The 18379-nt window shown below is 42.4% G+C and overlaps 1 protein-coding gene across 2 annotated transcripts in view; it reads left to right on the forward strand.

Moving 5' to 3' along the window:
* The window catches only part of pigg (phosphatidylinositol glycan anchor biosynthesis class G (EMM blood group)), a 117388-nt gene that overhangs the window by 73926 nt on the left and 25083 nt on the right, over positions 1–18379 (forward strand). For both annotated transcript variants that reach the window (XM_066649280.1, XM_066649281.1), the window contains one exon: positions 12534–12725. In XM_066649280.1, coding sequence (XP_066505377.1) covers positions 12534–12725 — 192 coding nt within the window. The remainder of the gene's footprint in view (positions 1–12533; positions 12726–18379) is intronic.

Raw genomic sequence — 18379 nt, forward strand, 5'->3', positions numbered from 1 at the left:
GTATTTAATCATAATATTTAGTGTAATAATTTCTGATTGTAGGGCGGCACGGTGGTGCAGCAGGTAGTGTCGCAGTCACACAGCTCCAGGGACCTAGGGGTTGTGGGTTCGATTCCCGCTCCGGGTGACTGTCTGTGAGGAGTGTGGTGTGTTCTCCCTGTGTCTGTGTGGGTTTCCTCCGGGTGACTGTCTGTGAGGAGTGTGGTGTGTTCTCCCTGTGTCTGTGTGGGTTTCCTCCGGGTGACTGCCTGTGAGGAGTTGGTGTGTTCTCCCTGTGTCTGCGTGGGTTTCCTCCGGGTGCTCCGGTTTCCTCCCACAGTCCAAAAACGCACGTTGTGGATTTAGTGAAAATTCCTTGTGGAATTTTCACTAAAGTATGTCACAGATGTTTCATTCTACCCCCTTTTTTCAGAGAACACCTCAGAAGGCCTTGCCATTATCTGCTTGTTAAATCGTGACATATTGACTTTGTGAAACGTAGTGATTTTTGCCGCTAATTGCCTTTAATGACATTGCAGACCTACTAGCGAGTTAAAAAAAAAAAAAAAATCAGATATTAAATAATCAATAGCACAACTCGTTAAAACACCATACCGTGAGTGGGAAACAAGTCTCTCTCCATGGCCCCTCTGCTTCCAGAGACGGAGCTCGGGAGGCACAGCTTTCTCCATGGTTTCTAGGCTTCCAGAGATGGAGCTGCGGGAGACACAGCTCTCTCCCTGCAGCTCCTCTGCTTCCAGAGACAGAGCAGCAAAGTCAGTCCGCACAGCAGATCACACAGATTTGAATGAGCTGTGACCATAGAGACTCTTGATGGAGACTGGAGCTTTCCACTGCACTATTGCTTTTGTTAGTTTGCTGCTCATTGATTTATCCCTAAATCTTCCGCAAGCACTTAAATAAATAAATAAATAAAAACTCAAAAGAAGGCAGTTCTGTAGTGTACATAGGATTATTCTGTTCATAGTATTCTTAGTTGTTTTCTTTTGTTTGTCTTTTTTAAATACACACTGTCACTATTGCTAGAGCACTATAATAGCAGATTAAAAACTTCAGGGCATGGTTAATTCTCTTTATGATCTATTAAATCCCCTTTAATTTGTTTTCCCTCCTCTGTGGTCAGGATTTACTCACTGATTATTGTTTGGATTTTGCAGTTATTAATATTTTATTACCCGACAGAGAGCAGAGTCACCCTGAGCAGACTCTGAGTTCTTTGAAAGTGATTGTCAAGGTTTTTTTTACCCTGCCGTGATCCTTTAAGGATGAAAATAGACCAGTTTTGGACACCACTTCATCAAGAGACTTCAAACCTTCTTGTGAATGAACTTTCACATTAGCACATCACACATAAAAAGGAAAATAATGAGGTGAGATGACACAGAGAGAGGGAGAGAAGCAGAGAAAAGTGCAAATTTATTTTCTCTCTCTCTCTCTCTCTCTCTCTCTCTCTCTCTCTTCACAGTCAGTTTGATGGATGATGTGGATTTTTTTGGCATCAGACTTGCTGAGTTAGACTATGGGTCCCTGTCCTATATTAACAAGGCTGTTTACATTGTTTAACTAGATGGATGCAGTCATGTTATGTTGTAATATTTCAGAGACGCATCTCAGCCTCATAATGCCATCATCGCCTGAGTAAATATTTGCAGGTATAATTGAGCTGTATGTAGAGCTGTAGGTGAGATTTATTTTATATATCTTTCTATCTCCCTGAAATTACTATGGAGATTTAGTCAGAATGAATGACTGGAATAACAATCAGTAAAAACCTGCTCTACTGTATACAACACACTGCACTGATCAGGGAATTCAGACACTAGAGTAGGGGTGTCCAAACTGTTTTCAAAGGGGACTGAAAATTCTTAAAGGCCAGTCTCTCTTTCAGAATATATTATCCATAAACAATTTATTAACAGTGTATTAAAATATGAAAAACACACATTTTACAAAAAAAAAAACGTTACGATAACAAAAACACGATAAAAACAACTCCTCAGTATGTTGTTGTTATATGATAAGTATCTCAAAATGATGAGATACGTATCTCGTTTTTATGAGATATGTCTGAAACCACTGAGCTGTGGGAACAACTGTGTCTACTTTGACCTCCATGTAATGTTTAATGTGTTTAACATTCTCCTGTAAAGTGGCCTAATCGCCACTCCTCTTTCACACACTGGTAAATAAGCAGCGGCTCATTTGAGCGGTGTGAGCACTAGCTCCATGCACTGGGTATGATCATAATAAGAGATGCCTGGTTATTTTTTATTGTGTGTGGCAGCAATACGCTTCTGTACGAAAGTGTGTAAAACCCAACATTTTACTGCTAATACTTCCATCTTTTGAAAGAGACAGTTCTCACTCTCAACTTGAGTGTGTGTTTTTGCTGCAGCCATCATGTCGTTCTGTGAATTACTTCGCCGTCCCAGAGAAATGAATGTCGTGTAAGTTTAGCGTAGTTCATTAACACAGTGATGCAATCTCCTATACATTCGCACAGTGCTGCCACGGTCAGGTGAATGAAAGCAAAACAGCCAAGTGCCAGCGGGCCACTAAAGATGTATTCATAAAAATGATGCCACGGGCCGGACTTCTGTTTCCAATCCACTGATGACCCACAATGCATTGTGATGTTTATTTTGATGAATATGTCGTGTTTGTAAACCTCTGATCTAATCTGAGTATTGAAAAATCTCTCAGCGATCCAAGCATCTCATATTTAATGGAAACCAATGCCAGTGACGTAGCAAGTAGTTCATTGGTTCATTACATTGAGGCAAACAGCCAATTACTGCAAGTGGAACTGATGAACTTTCATTTTTAAAAATATTCCAGTTATTATTTGTCCAGCAATATTTAATTATTGCATTTAATTGCAACAGTAATTTTCTATAATTATTGATACATAGTAAGTCAATCTTCATATGACAGTGAGCACATGCACATGGATGCATGGCCTACTCATTTCAAACATCAGCCCTCCCTTTACTTCATAACAAGCACGAAACTTCACTAGTAGTATACCATTCAGTCATTCATTATCTGTAACCACTTATCCAATTCAGGGTCGCGGTGGGTCCAGAGCCTACCTGGAATCATTGGGCGCAAGGCGGGAATACACCCTGGAGGGGGCGCCAGTCCTTCACAGGGCAACACACACACACACACATTCACACCTACGGACACTCTTGAGTCACCAATCCACCTACCAACGTGTGGGAGGAAACCAGAGCACCCGGAGGAAACCCACGTGGACACGGGGAGAACATACCAACTCCTCACAGACAGTCACCCAGAGCTGGAATCGAACCCACAACCTACAGGCCCCTGGAGCTGTGTGACTGCGACACCACCTGCTGCACCACCGTGCCGCCCCCTAGTAGTATACCAATATATCTTAATTTCTGGTTCCATGTTAAATGTTGTAGCAAATATATTCTAGCACCTGCAGCTACTGCAAAATTTAAAGTTTGAAAAATAAAAAACCTGCCAAATAAACCACTGAATTCAGCTTCATTCCACAGAGTTAGAAGTGGGTGATAATATAGGATCGTTGAATACTTTTGAAGGCATTGATGGCCTAAATTTAACTACTTTAAAGTCGAGCAGCGTTTCTTTGATTTTGTTGCAGACCAGCAGCAGAGCTCTGCAGAACCCCTGATGTTTTTGTGTTCTGATGATGTGTCAGGGTTGTCCCATTTCATAGGGGAAGAGTTAAACAGCTACAACTTGTAGCTCAGTTCCAAGGGGCAAGTAGACCCTCGAGAACAAGGGGTAAGAAAAAGAAATGGGATTCATTCCCTGTGTAACACCAGGGTTCACATTAACGGTGATCACATCAGTTGAGCTGTTGTATGTTGTGGATGTAAATGCAAAATTGATTTTTTCTTAATTCTATCTAATTATTATGACTTCTTTAACACGTTCTCCTGAAGAAAATAGCATTGAGAAGATGAAGGTTTCATATATAAAATATTTAAAAGAAATCTGACCTACCTCTTTTGATTCAAAACTTGTATTAAACCTCTGTACATGTGTATTCCAGCCCTTCTTTCTGACGCAGCAGTGAGTGTGCTGTGTAACATGAAATTGTTTTGTGTGTGTGTATGTTCTGTCAGGAAGACAGAAGCTTTGTGGATGTGAGGAAGTGCAGTGAGTCATCTGCCTCATTGTTCTGAACCTGCTGCGTCTGAAAGACTGGGAGTGGAGCGTCAAGCCCTAGATATGAGGAGAGATAGTAGCTCTTTCTTATATAGCTTTTTTTTTTTTCCCTTTTCCGTCTGGGCTTACACAGCCCCATGGACACAGAGAGGTGGTGACCAATGTACAAAAGGGGGCTGAGGAAATGTGACTGGCAGCCAAATATTCTCTGCCTGATCCGTGATTTCTCCCACAGTAAGCTAAACATCAATAGCTTCACCCCTAGCATCATGTTTGTTGTGTTTCCTACATTACGAATATTGGGAGCATTGGGAATGTTTTATTTACTTGTTGTCTAAAGCCAAAGATTCTTAATTATGTGCTTTGAACAGTAGTTTAGAAAAGTAAAGTTAAACTGGACTGTAATTGCAAAAATTTGATTCTGACGAAACCATCGCAGGCATTTTTTTTTTAATTACCTGGAAATATAACTATTCAAATGAAGGTATTCAGAAAATTTCAACAGAAGGCAGGCTGACCTTACTTTGTGATGGGCAATGTTCTTTTCTTGGTCTATCAAGAGCAAGGTCTGCTTCGTTTGTGTCCAAGAAAAATTAATCAATAAATGTAAATATGAACATTTTAAATCTCAATCTAAAACGAAATCACACTTACACCACTCCAGGGTCAGGTCTCTGTTTTTCATACGGTCCAAGTTGGAAATTAGAAGAGAGGAGCAGAGCCACACACACACACACACACACACACACACACACACACATTGAAATGCCTGAAAGGATTTTGTATATATTATTATTATTTATTTATTTTTTATAATTTCTTTGCATGTAAGACACAATATTGAGAATGAAATATTCAGCCTTCACCAAAACTGAGTCATTACAGATACATATTTCTATGGCGAGTGCAATATTAATTTAAGGTACATTTAATTAAATGATGTTGAAACAAGTTGATGGGCGATATGGTGGTGCAGCAGGTAGTGTCGCAGTCACACAGCTCCAGAGACCTGGAGGTTGTGGGTTCGATTACCGCTCCGGGTGACTGTCTGTGAGGAGTTGGTGTGTTCTCCTCGTGTCCGCGTGGGTTTCCTCCAATTGACTGTCTGTGAGGAGTGTGGTGTGTTCTCCCCGTGTCCGCGTGGGTTTCCTCCAATTGACTGTTTGTGAGGAGTGTGGTGTGTTCTCCCCGTGTCTGCGTGGGTTTCCTCCGGGTGACTGTCTGTGAGGAGTTGTGTGTTCTCCCTGTGTCCGCGTGGGTTTCCTCCGGGTGCTCCGGTTTCCTCCCACAGTCCAAAAACACACGTTGGTAGGTGGATTGGCGACTCCACAGTGTCCGTAGGTGTAAGTGTGTGAGTGAATGTGTGAGTGTGTGTGTGTTGCCCTGTGAAGGACTGGTGCCCCCTCCAGGGTGTATTCCCGCCTTGCGCCCAATGATTCCAGGTAGGCTCTGGACCCACCGCGACCCTGAACTGGATAAGCGCTTACAGATAATGAATGAATGATTGAAACAAGTTGATGTTGCATGTAGTATGCATAGTGTCAACTTCCCAGTATGTAATACAGAATAATTCTCATCATGAAATGGGACCATTTTTGAGTGCATTAGCACATTAATCTGAGCTCCTACCAACCCTTTTTCATTCATTCATTATCTGTAACGCTTATCTAGTTCAGGGTCGCGGTGGGTCCAGAGCCTACCTGGAATCATTGGGCGCAAGGCAGGAATACACCCTGGAGGGGGCGCCAGTCCTTCACAGGGCAACACAGACACAGATACAGACAATTTTGAGTCGCCAATCCACCTACCAACGTGTGTTTTTGGACTGTGGGAGGAAACCGGAGCACCCGGAGGAAACCCACGCAGACACGGGTAGGCCCCTGGAGCTGCGACACTACCTGCTGCGCCACCGTGCCGCCCCTCCTACCAACCCTCACACTATAAACCTATAGGTTTCAGTTTTTGTGATCTGCCCAAGTCTGAAAATTTGGGATAAAACAAGTGCTGCATCTTACGAGGAAAGTGTGCACTTTGGAGTTGTCTCGTCTCCTCATCTGAAGTTCTCCAATTGCAGCACTGGACCTGCATTTATCTGAGTGCAAATAGTACTGAGGCTAAACCAAGCAAAACAAACACAATGCATTCTGAGAAATTGGCACTGATTAAATATGATGAGAATGGCTAAAACTTCTGAGCTCGCAATCATCTCACTCCAGCACTCCTCCTTCCTCTCCTTCAGCTCTAGTCTGGGGAGTAAGTTGTGCTACATGATTTATAGTCATTTATTCCTTATCTGGATTTTATTTAAAATACAGTGAGATTAGGGACCCCTGAAGTTCGTATCGTAAATCAAATCAAATCATGCACTAATTATAAGTAAGTGTGATAAGTTTCTGCAGGAAATTAACACAAACACATGTTGTGTGTGTGTGTGGGGCAGGCTCCTCAGTGTGTTGAGTGCATTAGAATTCTGCGGGCTGTCTGCGCTCAGATGAATAGAGGGAGGAAAGAGAGGGCCGTCAGGGTCAGAGACTGGAAGAGCATTTCTCTCTGTCTGCTTTAAATCTCCAGTCTTTTCCCATCTGTACCAGCATATCTCTCTCTCTCTCTCTCTCTCTATCTCTCTCTCTCTCTTTCTTTCTCTCCGGCTTCAGCTATGCTCTAGGTGAGAAATAAGTGGAAGATGTTCTGAGCCCCTGTAGGATCCTACTCAGTTGATCTTTGTGCACACACACACACATTATCGAAAGTAAAAGTACCATGACGTATTATGTCTCTAATGTCCTATTATTATTTTTGTAACGAGACACATGTTTAACACATTATAGGTGAAAAGACTCTAGTGTCACTCTTGGTTTCATTAATTAATCAGTCTGACACTGAGCACAGCAGAAATGGCAAAAGATTAAATACAATGAATGGTGTTATATCAATTATTACATACACCCAAGGTGCAGCCCCTCCAAACCAACAGAGGTCGCTGTGTCAATTAATTAATGCTTCTGTGTTGAACCTATGCTGTAGGCAGCGTGGCCTGATGAGCACCTCTCCACAAATGTAACTCGTCGCATCTACGCAGACCACAACGTGATTGCTCTGCAGTCGGACGAAGTCTACACTACACTACACTACACTCTCTAAATAGGGCACTTTAAAGATTTTTAAAACTAATACCACCGCACCACTACATCAGCCCTAGTAGTTGGCGGGGTAATTGCAGAGCAACGCAAGCGCAAGTATAAACTTTCACAATGGCGTAGGGCACTTAATAAAAAGAAAGTAACGCTTAGACTAAAAAAATGTCATAGGTTTTACTCATTTAGGAACACTTGGTAAGATTTGTGTATTTTTCTGTTCCTGGTGCTTTTAAGTGCAATTAACTTTTACAGCATTGTTCTGAAATTGGTAGGATGGGGAAAGGAAAGGGGGGGTTCCTACCCTTTCTGACCCATGTGGTGGAAAAGCAACATTTGTAAAGTTATTTCTGCAATTCTGGGATATTCATTCATTCATTCATTATCTGTAAGCGCTTATCCCGTTCAGGGTCGCCAGAGCCTACCTGGCATCATTGGGCGCAAGGCGGGAATACACCCTGGAGGGGGCACCAGTCCTTCAGAGGGCAACACACACTCACTCACTCACACCTGCGGACACTTTTGAGAGAACACACCACACTCCTCACAGACAGTCACCCGGAGGAAACCCACGCAGACACAGGGAGAACACACCACACTCCTCACAGACAGTCACCCGGAGGAAACCCACGCAGACACAGGGAGAACACACCACACTCCTCACAGACAGTCACCCGGAGGAAACCCACTCGGACACAGGGAGAACACACCACACTCCTCACAGACAGTCACCCGGAAGAAACCCATGCAGACACAGGGAGAACACACCACACTCCTCACAGACAGTCACCCGGAACGGGAATGCGAACCCACAACCTCCAGGCCCCTGGAGCTGTGTGACTGCGACACTACCTGCTGCGCGTCCGTGCCGCCCCAGTTATGGGATATCTGTTTCTTAAACAGGCTACGATTTTGTTGCCTGATACTCGTTTTTGTCTTTTGGACTTGTTTATCTCCATGTACTGATTTTAGGGTTTTGGAATAATTCCTGGTTTTGACCTCGCTTCACGTATTGTGTTTAATGAAACTCTCACCCTCTGTGAGCAATTTTTGACGTCTACAGATCTACAGGTGAATGAATAGTTACTGATAACTCAAATACAGCAAATACAAAATGGTACAAATCAATTTGTTAATTTATAACGGTTCTAAGACCTGAACATGATTATTTACAGTCTCAAATTCGCACAACAGTTAATAAAAACAAAAAGTAAAAAAAAATAAAATAAACAAAAAGGAACGGCAGATTTTCATAATGTAGTGGAGTAAAAAGTAAGATATTTGACTTTGAAATGTAGTGGAGTTGAGTCACCAAAAGTGGAAATACTTACAGTAAAGTACAGCTACATTAACCTCATCACTGTCCTTCACTGCACACATGAGAGGGAGACTGTCCATGTCCTCTTCACTCTAGCTAGAACACACCGTCTATAGCCCACTGTAAAACAATCACACTTTTCACAATAGCTTTCACTTTACCCCATGCACACACTTGTCTTGTCTGTGCCCCATGCCTTATTCCTTTAGATGAGAGTAGAACCCACCCACCAGCGCTTATAACACTCCACAGGCTCCAGTCTGTACACACACACACACACACACACGCGCAAAAACATTGTGTCCAACCATATCATCATTTTAACAAACTGAAGTTCTGAGTTGGGGTACTATGTGAAGTACAGTTAAATACAGAACACTGGGTTTTGTGAATCTACTTTGAGTTGTGTTTAAATGAAAACAAGGTGCAGAATTTTGAAGCTTGCCAATACATGCCAAATAATGGATAAATCTTAACCGGATGATACTTGAACATAAAAGGAACCTCAGGGAAAGGCTTTATTCTTTGATGCTCGTCATGCAGAATTTTTTTACATTTCTGCATAAAATACAAAAGCCACGGATTGACATGGTGTTGAGAAGAATTGGTGTCCATGACATATGTAACCTCCACATGATACAGTATAAACACATTTTGGCATAGCATCTGCTACCTTCAAGATGACTAACCCCTAATGCAGCAGCACGCCTGGTTTTCAAGCAGCCTAAAAGAGCACATGTCACACCTCTATTAGTTGAGCTGCATTGGCTACCCTTAGCTGCTCGCATCAAATTTAAATCACTAATGATGGCCTTCAGAGTATTCACTGGTTCTGCTCCCATCTCCCTCAATAGACTCTTAAAACCATACGTTAGCGCCCGCCCTCTCCATTCCTCAAAGGAGCGCCAACTAACACGGCCAACCCCCCGTACAGGTCAGTCGAGGCTATTCTCATCTCTGGTACCACGCTGGTGGAACGAGCTTCCAAGCACCATCAGAGCAACAGAAACCCTCTCTGCATTCTATAAATCCTTGAAGACCCAGCTCTTCCGAGAGCATCTCTTGCACTGAATGTCTTTCTTTAATGCACTTATTACTTCCTGCATATTGCACTCAATGTAAGGTATTTTGTATAATTCGTGCTGTAGTTTGAATGTTAGATCCTCTTTTGTAAGTCGCTTTGGATAAAAACGTCTGCCAAATGCATAAATGTAAATGTAACCCCATTCCGCGTATTCTTTACCAGCATGGCTGTGTTACTGTATTTTTTTATTAGCATTTAATTTTTATTATTAGTCTTTTTATTAGCATTTCAGGAACCGATGTTTGTCATATAAATATTCACATGAGAGATGTATGGCAATTGTTTAAGCACAGGGAAGTGTTTAATCTCATTTAAAAATGTAATAGAGTCTCAGCGAATGCATGATGTGCTTTAATTGCTGCTGTTTAGGCATTGAGCCTCTCTCTCTTTGATGATGGCCAATTTAAAACATTGTAGTTGTCACCTCATCATCTTAATTGAGGCTGTGGCCAACTCTGTGATAAAGGCTCCTCGCCCTGTTCCTGTAATTAAAACAATGCCACAATTACACGTTTTGTTTTAGATATGTTGTGTGTTAATAGGACAATGTGTAGACCTCTTGGTTTATTCATGAACCCCACTGGGCGATTTTGTGTTGTAAATACAGCCAGTGAACAAACTGCACAGAAAAGATCATCATCCGGTGTTTGTTTTTGTTCCTGAAGATGTTCTGCATCATGGGATGAATCATATTCTGCATAATTTTAAATAATAAGCAAACTTACAAGAAGGACAGCAAGAGTTGCAATCGCCCAACGAACAGCACTAGAACACTCAAAGCCCACAGGGGAAAAAATGACCACAGAACAGTGAATATTATTCAACTTTGGTTGGTTTCCTCCCAAGACGGGTCTTTGTGTGTGGCATGCCCAGTACATAATACAGTTAGGGTTTTGTTCAGTCTCTAATGCCTGGGCTTATTAAGGCTCAATAAAATAAACCATTCAGACAGTAAGATACAGTTTAATGTCAGCTTGTGGATGGTAAATTTATCACTTAATTAAAATAGTGTCTTATAAGTTCATGTTTGTGGAACACGATTGTTTTTCCAATTCTAGTTAAACACAGAGTACGAGTGAGTGTTACCTTTAAAGATCTTGTATATTATTGGAATGCAACGGTAGAGGGTTAAAACTAACATTTTCTTGGCTGTTTGTTATTGCAATACAGTTTAATGGGTGGGTGATATTACCCTAAAATAATATTACAATATTTCAGAGTATTTTTGCAACACAGAAGCAACAATATTCTTGGTGATTCTTGGCAAAACACTGAAAAATATTGTATTAATTTCACAAATATACCACTGCATTTAAATAAATGTTACATTTTGTTCTTAGTATAAATGTAGTTTTCAAACTTTCAGTAGAAAGAATAACTGTAAACATTTGTTTATTTTGTAAAAGTAGGATACCAAGATTCTGATTTCATATAAAATACGAAAAATACAAATAAATCTATCAAATACCACAAAATTAAGTGTGGAGAATATAAACAGCAGTACACAAATATACACAAAATACCGTTAAAGTTTCACCGTAAATTACAAATACAAAGTAGATGCTACGCTGAGTCAGTATTCAGTATTCTGTCTGTTTGGGTTAGAGCTCATAGACGGTTGAGCTCTCTTCACGTTGTTGTTGAATTTCCTCAAACTCAACTGGGTGCTTCTGCTTGAGGAGATGAAGCAGATTAGGTGTTTTTACCATTTCTGTTGTTACAGGCTTTGTTCATATCTTACAAGTTGCTGTCCTCTTTCATTCATTCATTCATTATCTGTAAGCGCTGGGTCACGGTGGGTCCACAGCCTACCTGGAATAATTGGGCGCAAGACGGGAACACACCCTGGAGGGAGCGCCAGTCCTTCACAGGGCAACACAGACACACATACACACATTCACTCACACACTCACACCTACAGACACTTTTGAGTCGCCAATCCACCTACCAACGTGTGTTTTTGGACTGTGGGAGGAAACCGGAGCACCCGGAGGAAACCCACGCAGACACAGGGAGAACACACCACACTCCTCACAGACAGTCACCCGGAGGAAACCCACGCAGACACAGGGAGAACACACCACACTCCTCACAGACAGTCACCCGGAGGAAACCCACGCAGACACAGGGAGAACACACCACACTCCTCACAGACAGTCACCCGGAGGAAACCCACTCAGACACAGGGAGAACACACCACACTCCTCACAGACAGTCACCCGGAGGAAACCCACTCAGACACAGGGAGAACACACCACACTCCTCACAGACAGTCACCCGGAGCGGGAATCGAGCCCCTGGAGCTGTGTGACTGTGACACCACCTGCTGCACCACCGTGCCCCCCATGTTATGACATAAACATTGATATAAACACAATATGGATTTTTTCTTGTTTTAAAAATAATATTGATATTATTGTGAATGGTGCAATATGGCCCTGCCCTAACACAGTGTCGGTTTTATTTATTGATTTTGTGTTGTTTTCATGTTTTCCACATGAATTGCACAAACACATTGGGAAAATAGAACCCACAAAACAAGAAATATTGAGAATCCCTGTGGTGTAAAGTATGTGGCGCAGCTTGCTGTGAAAGCTAATAAACACTAGGGAGTTTGTTTTTTGTACAATTTTTAAACTGAAAAAAAAACATCCTACTATTAAGGCCCTGTGGTTACCAAATAAGAAGCAGTAGGCTAACATTTTAGTTTTGATCAGAGTGTACAATGTAAGCTTCGACAAACCCTCTGTGATAGTCCAACTAAAAGTGGTTATTGTCAGAACTGTTAGACGTTGCCGTACTGATTGTGATTTGTGTCTCTCTCTCTTCACAGCGGAGATCACAAAGTGGTCCTGTCTCTGCTGGCTGCTCTCTCTCTGCTGCTGATCTTCCTCCTTGTCCAGCGGCGTTGTTCTCTAGTGTCCAAGATGGCCCTGGCTCTCGGCCTCCTGGGAGTCTACAGCTACCGCGCAGCAGTCGGCAATGTCCTGTTCCCATGGCAACACTCGGGCCGATCCGTCTCCAAGTAAGTTCGGTCACGTCTGAATATCTCGTTGATAGCTGCTGAGCGCTGGATGTCGTCGAGGTCACACCAAGACGATGCCAGTTCTTAACTTTTATTTTCCTTGCTGAAGAACATTTGACCCATTTATCGGAGCTGCTCTAACGAGCTCTGCCTTTTTCGGCTGTTTTTTTTCTTGAATAATAAACTTTTCCGTTTCCATTCTCGTGATTAGTGTGAGCTGTCTGATGTTGCAAAGTTACTCTAGAGGTTAGACGATTGCACTCGAGGAAGAGACTGTAATTAGCCTTGTTTTTGATTCTTATTACAAGAACTACAAATAGTGTGTGTGTGTGTGTGTGTGTGTGTGTGTGTGGCTTTTTCCCCCTCAAAGTGGATGGAAATTGTGGCTAAAAGAGGCCTCCACTCAGACTTGCGAAGGCAGTGCATTGTGTGCTGCTGCTTAGCGTGTTAAGCAGAGAAAGCTCCTTTGATTAGTCTGAATTGGAAATCATTGGAGTCTATTATTATTCTGATTATAGGTCTGTACTGGAATCAGCAAGAGTTGAGTCAGAAGGCTGGTCTTTAGGTTTCCCCTGCGTTTAGTCCTCATTAGTCTGAACCGATTCACTTGTAGCGTTCCTTCACGTCGACTCTCTCCCTTACGCATGCCAGTCTAATAGTCCCTAATGCACATAAACACACACACACACACACACTTTCTTATTGTTCTCTCTTACATGCACAGACCCTTGTATTGTGTTATTATAACACATGCATGTGCCTCAGTGCCAAGACAAAGCAGCACTTCTCACCTCTTTCCCTTGACATTCTCTCTCACCTAATTAAAACTTTGACCTTTCAACATTCCTGCTGGGCCAGCAGCTGTGTTCCCTTACCATCCCTCCGTCCGAGAGAGAGAGAGAGAGAGAGACACAGATAGACAGGAAGTGAGAGAGAGAAAGAGAGACACTCAGTAATTGACAGTGCAGCCCTTGCCACCAGAGCCATTCACTCATTCATTAATCACTACAGGACGTTGTTTATGTTGCCCCTGCAACCTCTGGCTTTTCTATTAAGCTGATGCTGCAGCATCCCGTCCCACCACATACACACTCTCTCTCTCTGTCTCTCGCCCCATTTCACTAAGGACACATGAAGCCTCTGTCTCACTCTCGCACCCCCTCTCTCCTTACCTCTCTAATACGCTATTGTTCCTTCCCCCTCTCACTCTCTTTCTCTTACTTTCTTTCTTTCTCACTCTAACACTCAGTCATCCTTTATTGCTATTCCTCTGTATTTCCATTATTCACTATTTCCTCTGCTCTTCACTGTTCTCATTCTCAATTACTGTACCTTAGCCTCTGCTAAGTAGTCTCTCTCTCTCTCTCTCTCTCTCTCTCTCTCTCTCTCATTCTCTTTCTGCTCTCTCATTCACTCACTCCCTTTCTCTCTTTCACTCACGTACTCATTCTCTCTCTCACTCTCTCTCGCTCTCTCTCTCTCTGTCTCTCTATTTCACTCACTCCCTCTCTCTCTTTCACTCACTCACTGATTCTCTCACTCTCTCTCTCTTGCTCTCGCTCTCTCCCTCTCTCTCTCTCTTTCACTCACTCTCTCTCTCTTTCACTCACTCACTCATTCTCTCACTCTCTATCTCTCTCTCTCTCTCTTTCACTCACTTTCTCTCTCTTGCTCTCACTCTCTCTCTTATTCACTCACTCTCTTTTTCACTCACTATCTCTCTCTTTCTTTCTCTCACTCTTTCTCTCTCTCTCTGTCTCTCTTTCTCTTTCACTCACTGTCTCGCTCTTTCACTCTCCCTCTCTCTCTCTCTCTCTCTCTCTCTCTCTCTCTCTCTCTCTCCTTTGTTTAGAGAGTGTATCACAATTCCTCTGGCTTTAGTGTCTCATTGTTGTGAGCTGCTGATGGAGTCTGCTCTTCATTGCTGAAGTTCACAAACTGTAGTAGCTGTGTAGTGCAGTGATGATTGATGCATCGGTTTAGGCCACAGCAGGCACCAAACATCACCCGCTCTGCACCCCCTGCATCAGCACCATCACTACTGCACTGTCTGCTGTTATTTTTCACCCAGGCATCAATAAAACAACCAGCAAATCTGCTCAGAAATGTGCTCTTTTTATCCGTGTGGTGCAACTTTCTTGTCCATATTTCAGTGGAAACGTATAAGCTGTACCAAAGGCTGCGGTTTATAGATGATGAGGTTTCATTGCTCTTACTTAACTGTGATTCTGAGTCACAGTTATGGTCACAGTTCCGAGGTTACCGGGTCAGGTCAGTGATTACGGATTATGGAGAGAAAAACACAAGGATAGGTTTTATTTTGGTTTGTTTGTTTGTTTTTGTTGTTCTTTTTTATTCCATCCATGCTTCCGAAGTAAATCAAAATAAATGATTTATTGGCACTTCGTGTTTACACAGTGGTGAGTGAAAATATTACATCGGTGCAATAGTGAATGCACAAGATCTTCATATAATAATACACACTGTGCCCAAGTATTTTCAGCTGCACATAGCATTCATGATATGCACATTAGCGTACACTCATTACGGTGTCTTTCAAACCCTACCTCTCACCTCATCTTTTGCACCAAACACTTAGCACACTGTCATTTACAAATGAAAACTACTGCAGTCATTTATATGCATTGAAAATTGAATCACTTTTAAGCTGCTTATGGCAATTAACATTATGGGTTTACTGCTACTATACACTGTCTTCATAGCTGCTGTAAACACACGTCTGGTCTTCTTCCATATAGTCTCGCCTCCACCGAGTTTTGGATTACCTGTACAGTTGTATTCATTTTCTATTTGCATTGTTGTCTAATGCGTCCCTTCTGTGTTCATTGTGTCCTGGACGAATGTTATTATAGCCACTGTTCACAAGCTGTACACACTAATGTAAGGTATAGACAAACTCTGTAATATTCAGAACCTCTGGGTAGACACTGTACCATGCTCAACACACAGTGCAACACATTGCCCTCATTAGATGTTGTAGTATGACTATATTGAGCATTATTGTTGATTCCATTCATTATAAATTCAATGGGTCTACAGCGAATGTGTGTGTGTGTGTGTGTGTATATATGAATTAAGTGAGTTTGGGTGTTTTTCAAATGGATATAGGGTGGCGAAAATAAAGCAGTTCTTGCATTGAAGATGCGAACCAGGCCTCCAAACGTCATCACTGAACATCTCAGCATGTGGTATTTACTTCACTTAAAATAGATCTTGTGTAAACAAGAAATTTTAATGAAATGGTTGATTTAATATGCATAAAAACAAGTCATTTTCAGAGGCAGTCTCATGATACACAGAGACATGAGAGGTTCTGAAGAATCGCTGCATGCAAATAAAGTCGCTGATATTATGTGCTGCAATTACGCATCGGGCAAATAGATCGGCTTGAATTGATATTTTATTCCCCCCTTTTTGTTGGTTGGCTGTGTGAGGATAATTTTTTCCCATTCTTTTACCAGTGTTTGTGATGAAATTAGTTTGCCTGCTGGTATCAGAACAAGCTCTGACAATGCTATTTGAGGCGCATTGTTGTTTGCTTTACCCCCTGTTGGGTGTCAGCAGTTTCCTCTTTTCAAATATCTCTTTTTTACCTCACGACTTTCAAACTGAAATTACAGCAAAAAGTAGAGCAGCTGACTCAAGCAGGGAGCAAACGCACCCCGCGCGAAGAAACAAATGAGGAGGTGCCCTCACACCATGATCCGAGCTAACTGCCAGCCTTTTTTCCGGCCTTTAGAACACGACAAGATGGAAATCCTCGCTCGATGCCAGTATGAGATAATTGCACGTCCAGCCATAAAGGGATGAGGCTGATCGTGTGCAGCTTCCCTGGCTTTATTAGGAAAATACATTCTCTGTAGGTTGCCTTTGGTGAAAGAAATCTACTGGTATTCCTAGCACATCTCAGCATGCGCCTGCTCCTCCATAATGTGAGCTAATTAATTCATTCTAGGTTGAGCACTAAATGTCAGTCCGGGCCTGATATTCAGACCACACTGAAATGGAATTGAAAGTAATCATCTGCCCATCCCTACACACTACAGATATTACTGCACATCCCCAAGAAGCCGGAGAGTGAATGGCTGCTGTAAATGCAGAGTAGGCACGGCTAGGGTATGAGAGTGAGAGTGTGTGGGTGCTGATGCCTGTAGGATTCTGCAGTCTAACATATGTAAAGAAGCATGTCTGTTAGAACTCCCCCGAACAGCCAGCTGCCCACACAAAGTCTCAGGCTACTGACTGCCTGGCTGAGTGCTTTCTGCTTCATAAGGTTCAGCTCCCTGGTCATTCTGTAGTTTGCATGATTGGAGTAGCCTATGAGACTTCAGCTTCCAGGGCTCCAGAGATTTTTTTTTTAATACAGCTTTAAAGAGCCTGAAGGCCTAGTTCAGGTCAAAATGTTGTCCAAGTCCAACTGGCATGAAACAGGTTTTTCGACCCAAGCATGACAGAAGTCTTCCCGTACTCAGTCTGAATCCCACCAACATCAACCAGACGCTAAATAAATCTCCATATTCATAAAATCTGCTGCCAGACGTCCATATGCTTTGTGTCCAGTGGAGACCAAAACATGGCGCATGTGAAAGATTTGTAGTTAATTAGCAAGCAGTCAGATGTAACAGAAATAAAATGATGGTTAATTATTCCCATTAAAATGATTTTAGCATTAACATTAATACAACAGCGGTACACTGTTAATTTGTTTGTTTTTTTATCCATTGATGGACTGTTTGCCTCTGTCCTCTGCTCTATCGACAGTGACACTGACATCACAGCTGTCGATTCATCGCAGGTTTCCACAAACCCAGTGATTAAACTGAGGGCCCTTGAAAGCATCAGTAGCTTAATTAAGTAAAAAATATCAGATGCCATCATTCATTCATTCATTATCTGGAAGCACTTATCCAGTTCAGGGTCACGGTGGGTCCAGAGTCTACCTGGAATCATTGGACGCGAGGCGGGAATACACCCTGGAGGGGGCGCCAGTCCTTCACAGGGCAACACACACACACACATTCACACCTATGGACACTTTTGAGTCACCAATTCACCTACCAACGTGTGTTTTTGAACTGTGGGAGGAAACCAGAGGGAGACAGGGAGAACACACCAAACTCCTCACAGACAGTCACCCAGAGGAAACCCACACAGACACAGGGAAAACACACCACACTCTTCACAGACAGTCACCCGGAGGAAACCCACGCAGACACAGGGAGAACACACCACACTCCTCACAGACAGTCACCCGGAGGAAACCCACACAGACACAGGAAGAACACACCACACTCTTTACAGACAGTCACCCGGAGGAAACCCACACAGACACAGGGAGAACACACCACACTCTTCACAGACAGTCACCTGGAGCGGGAATCGATGATGCAATGATAGATGCTCGATGCATCTTTCTACAGGTCTTCACAATGATTTTAAAGGAAGAAAGAAGGAAGACAGTGATTTTAAGGAGTAAATACTACCTAGTGTTCTTGTAAGTATTAGAGTTTAACAATAATATTATTTCTGATTAAATCATTTTAATATTCAATTCAAAGATTAAACCTAAACTAACACTCTTGATTAATGACTTTTACCAGGTGCTGCCTGAAGTTAAATGAAATGAGTTGATG

Source organism: Hoplias malabaricus, chromosome 17 (genome assembly GCF_029633855.1).
Source record: "Hoplias malabaricus isolate fHopMal1 chromosome 17, fHopMal1.hap1, whole genome shotgun sequence".
NCBI classification, from domain to species: domain Eukaryota; kingdom Metazoa; phylum Chordata; class Actinopteri; order Characiformes; family Erythrinidae; genus Hoplias; species Hoplias malabaricus.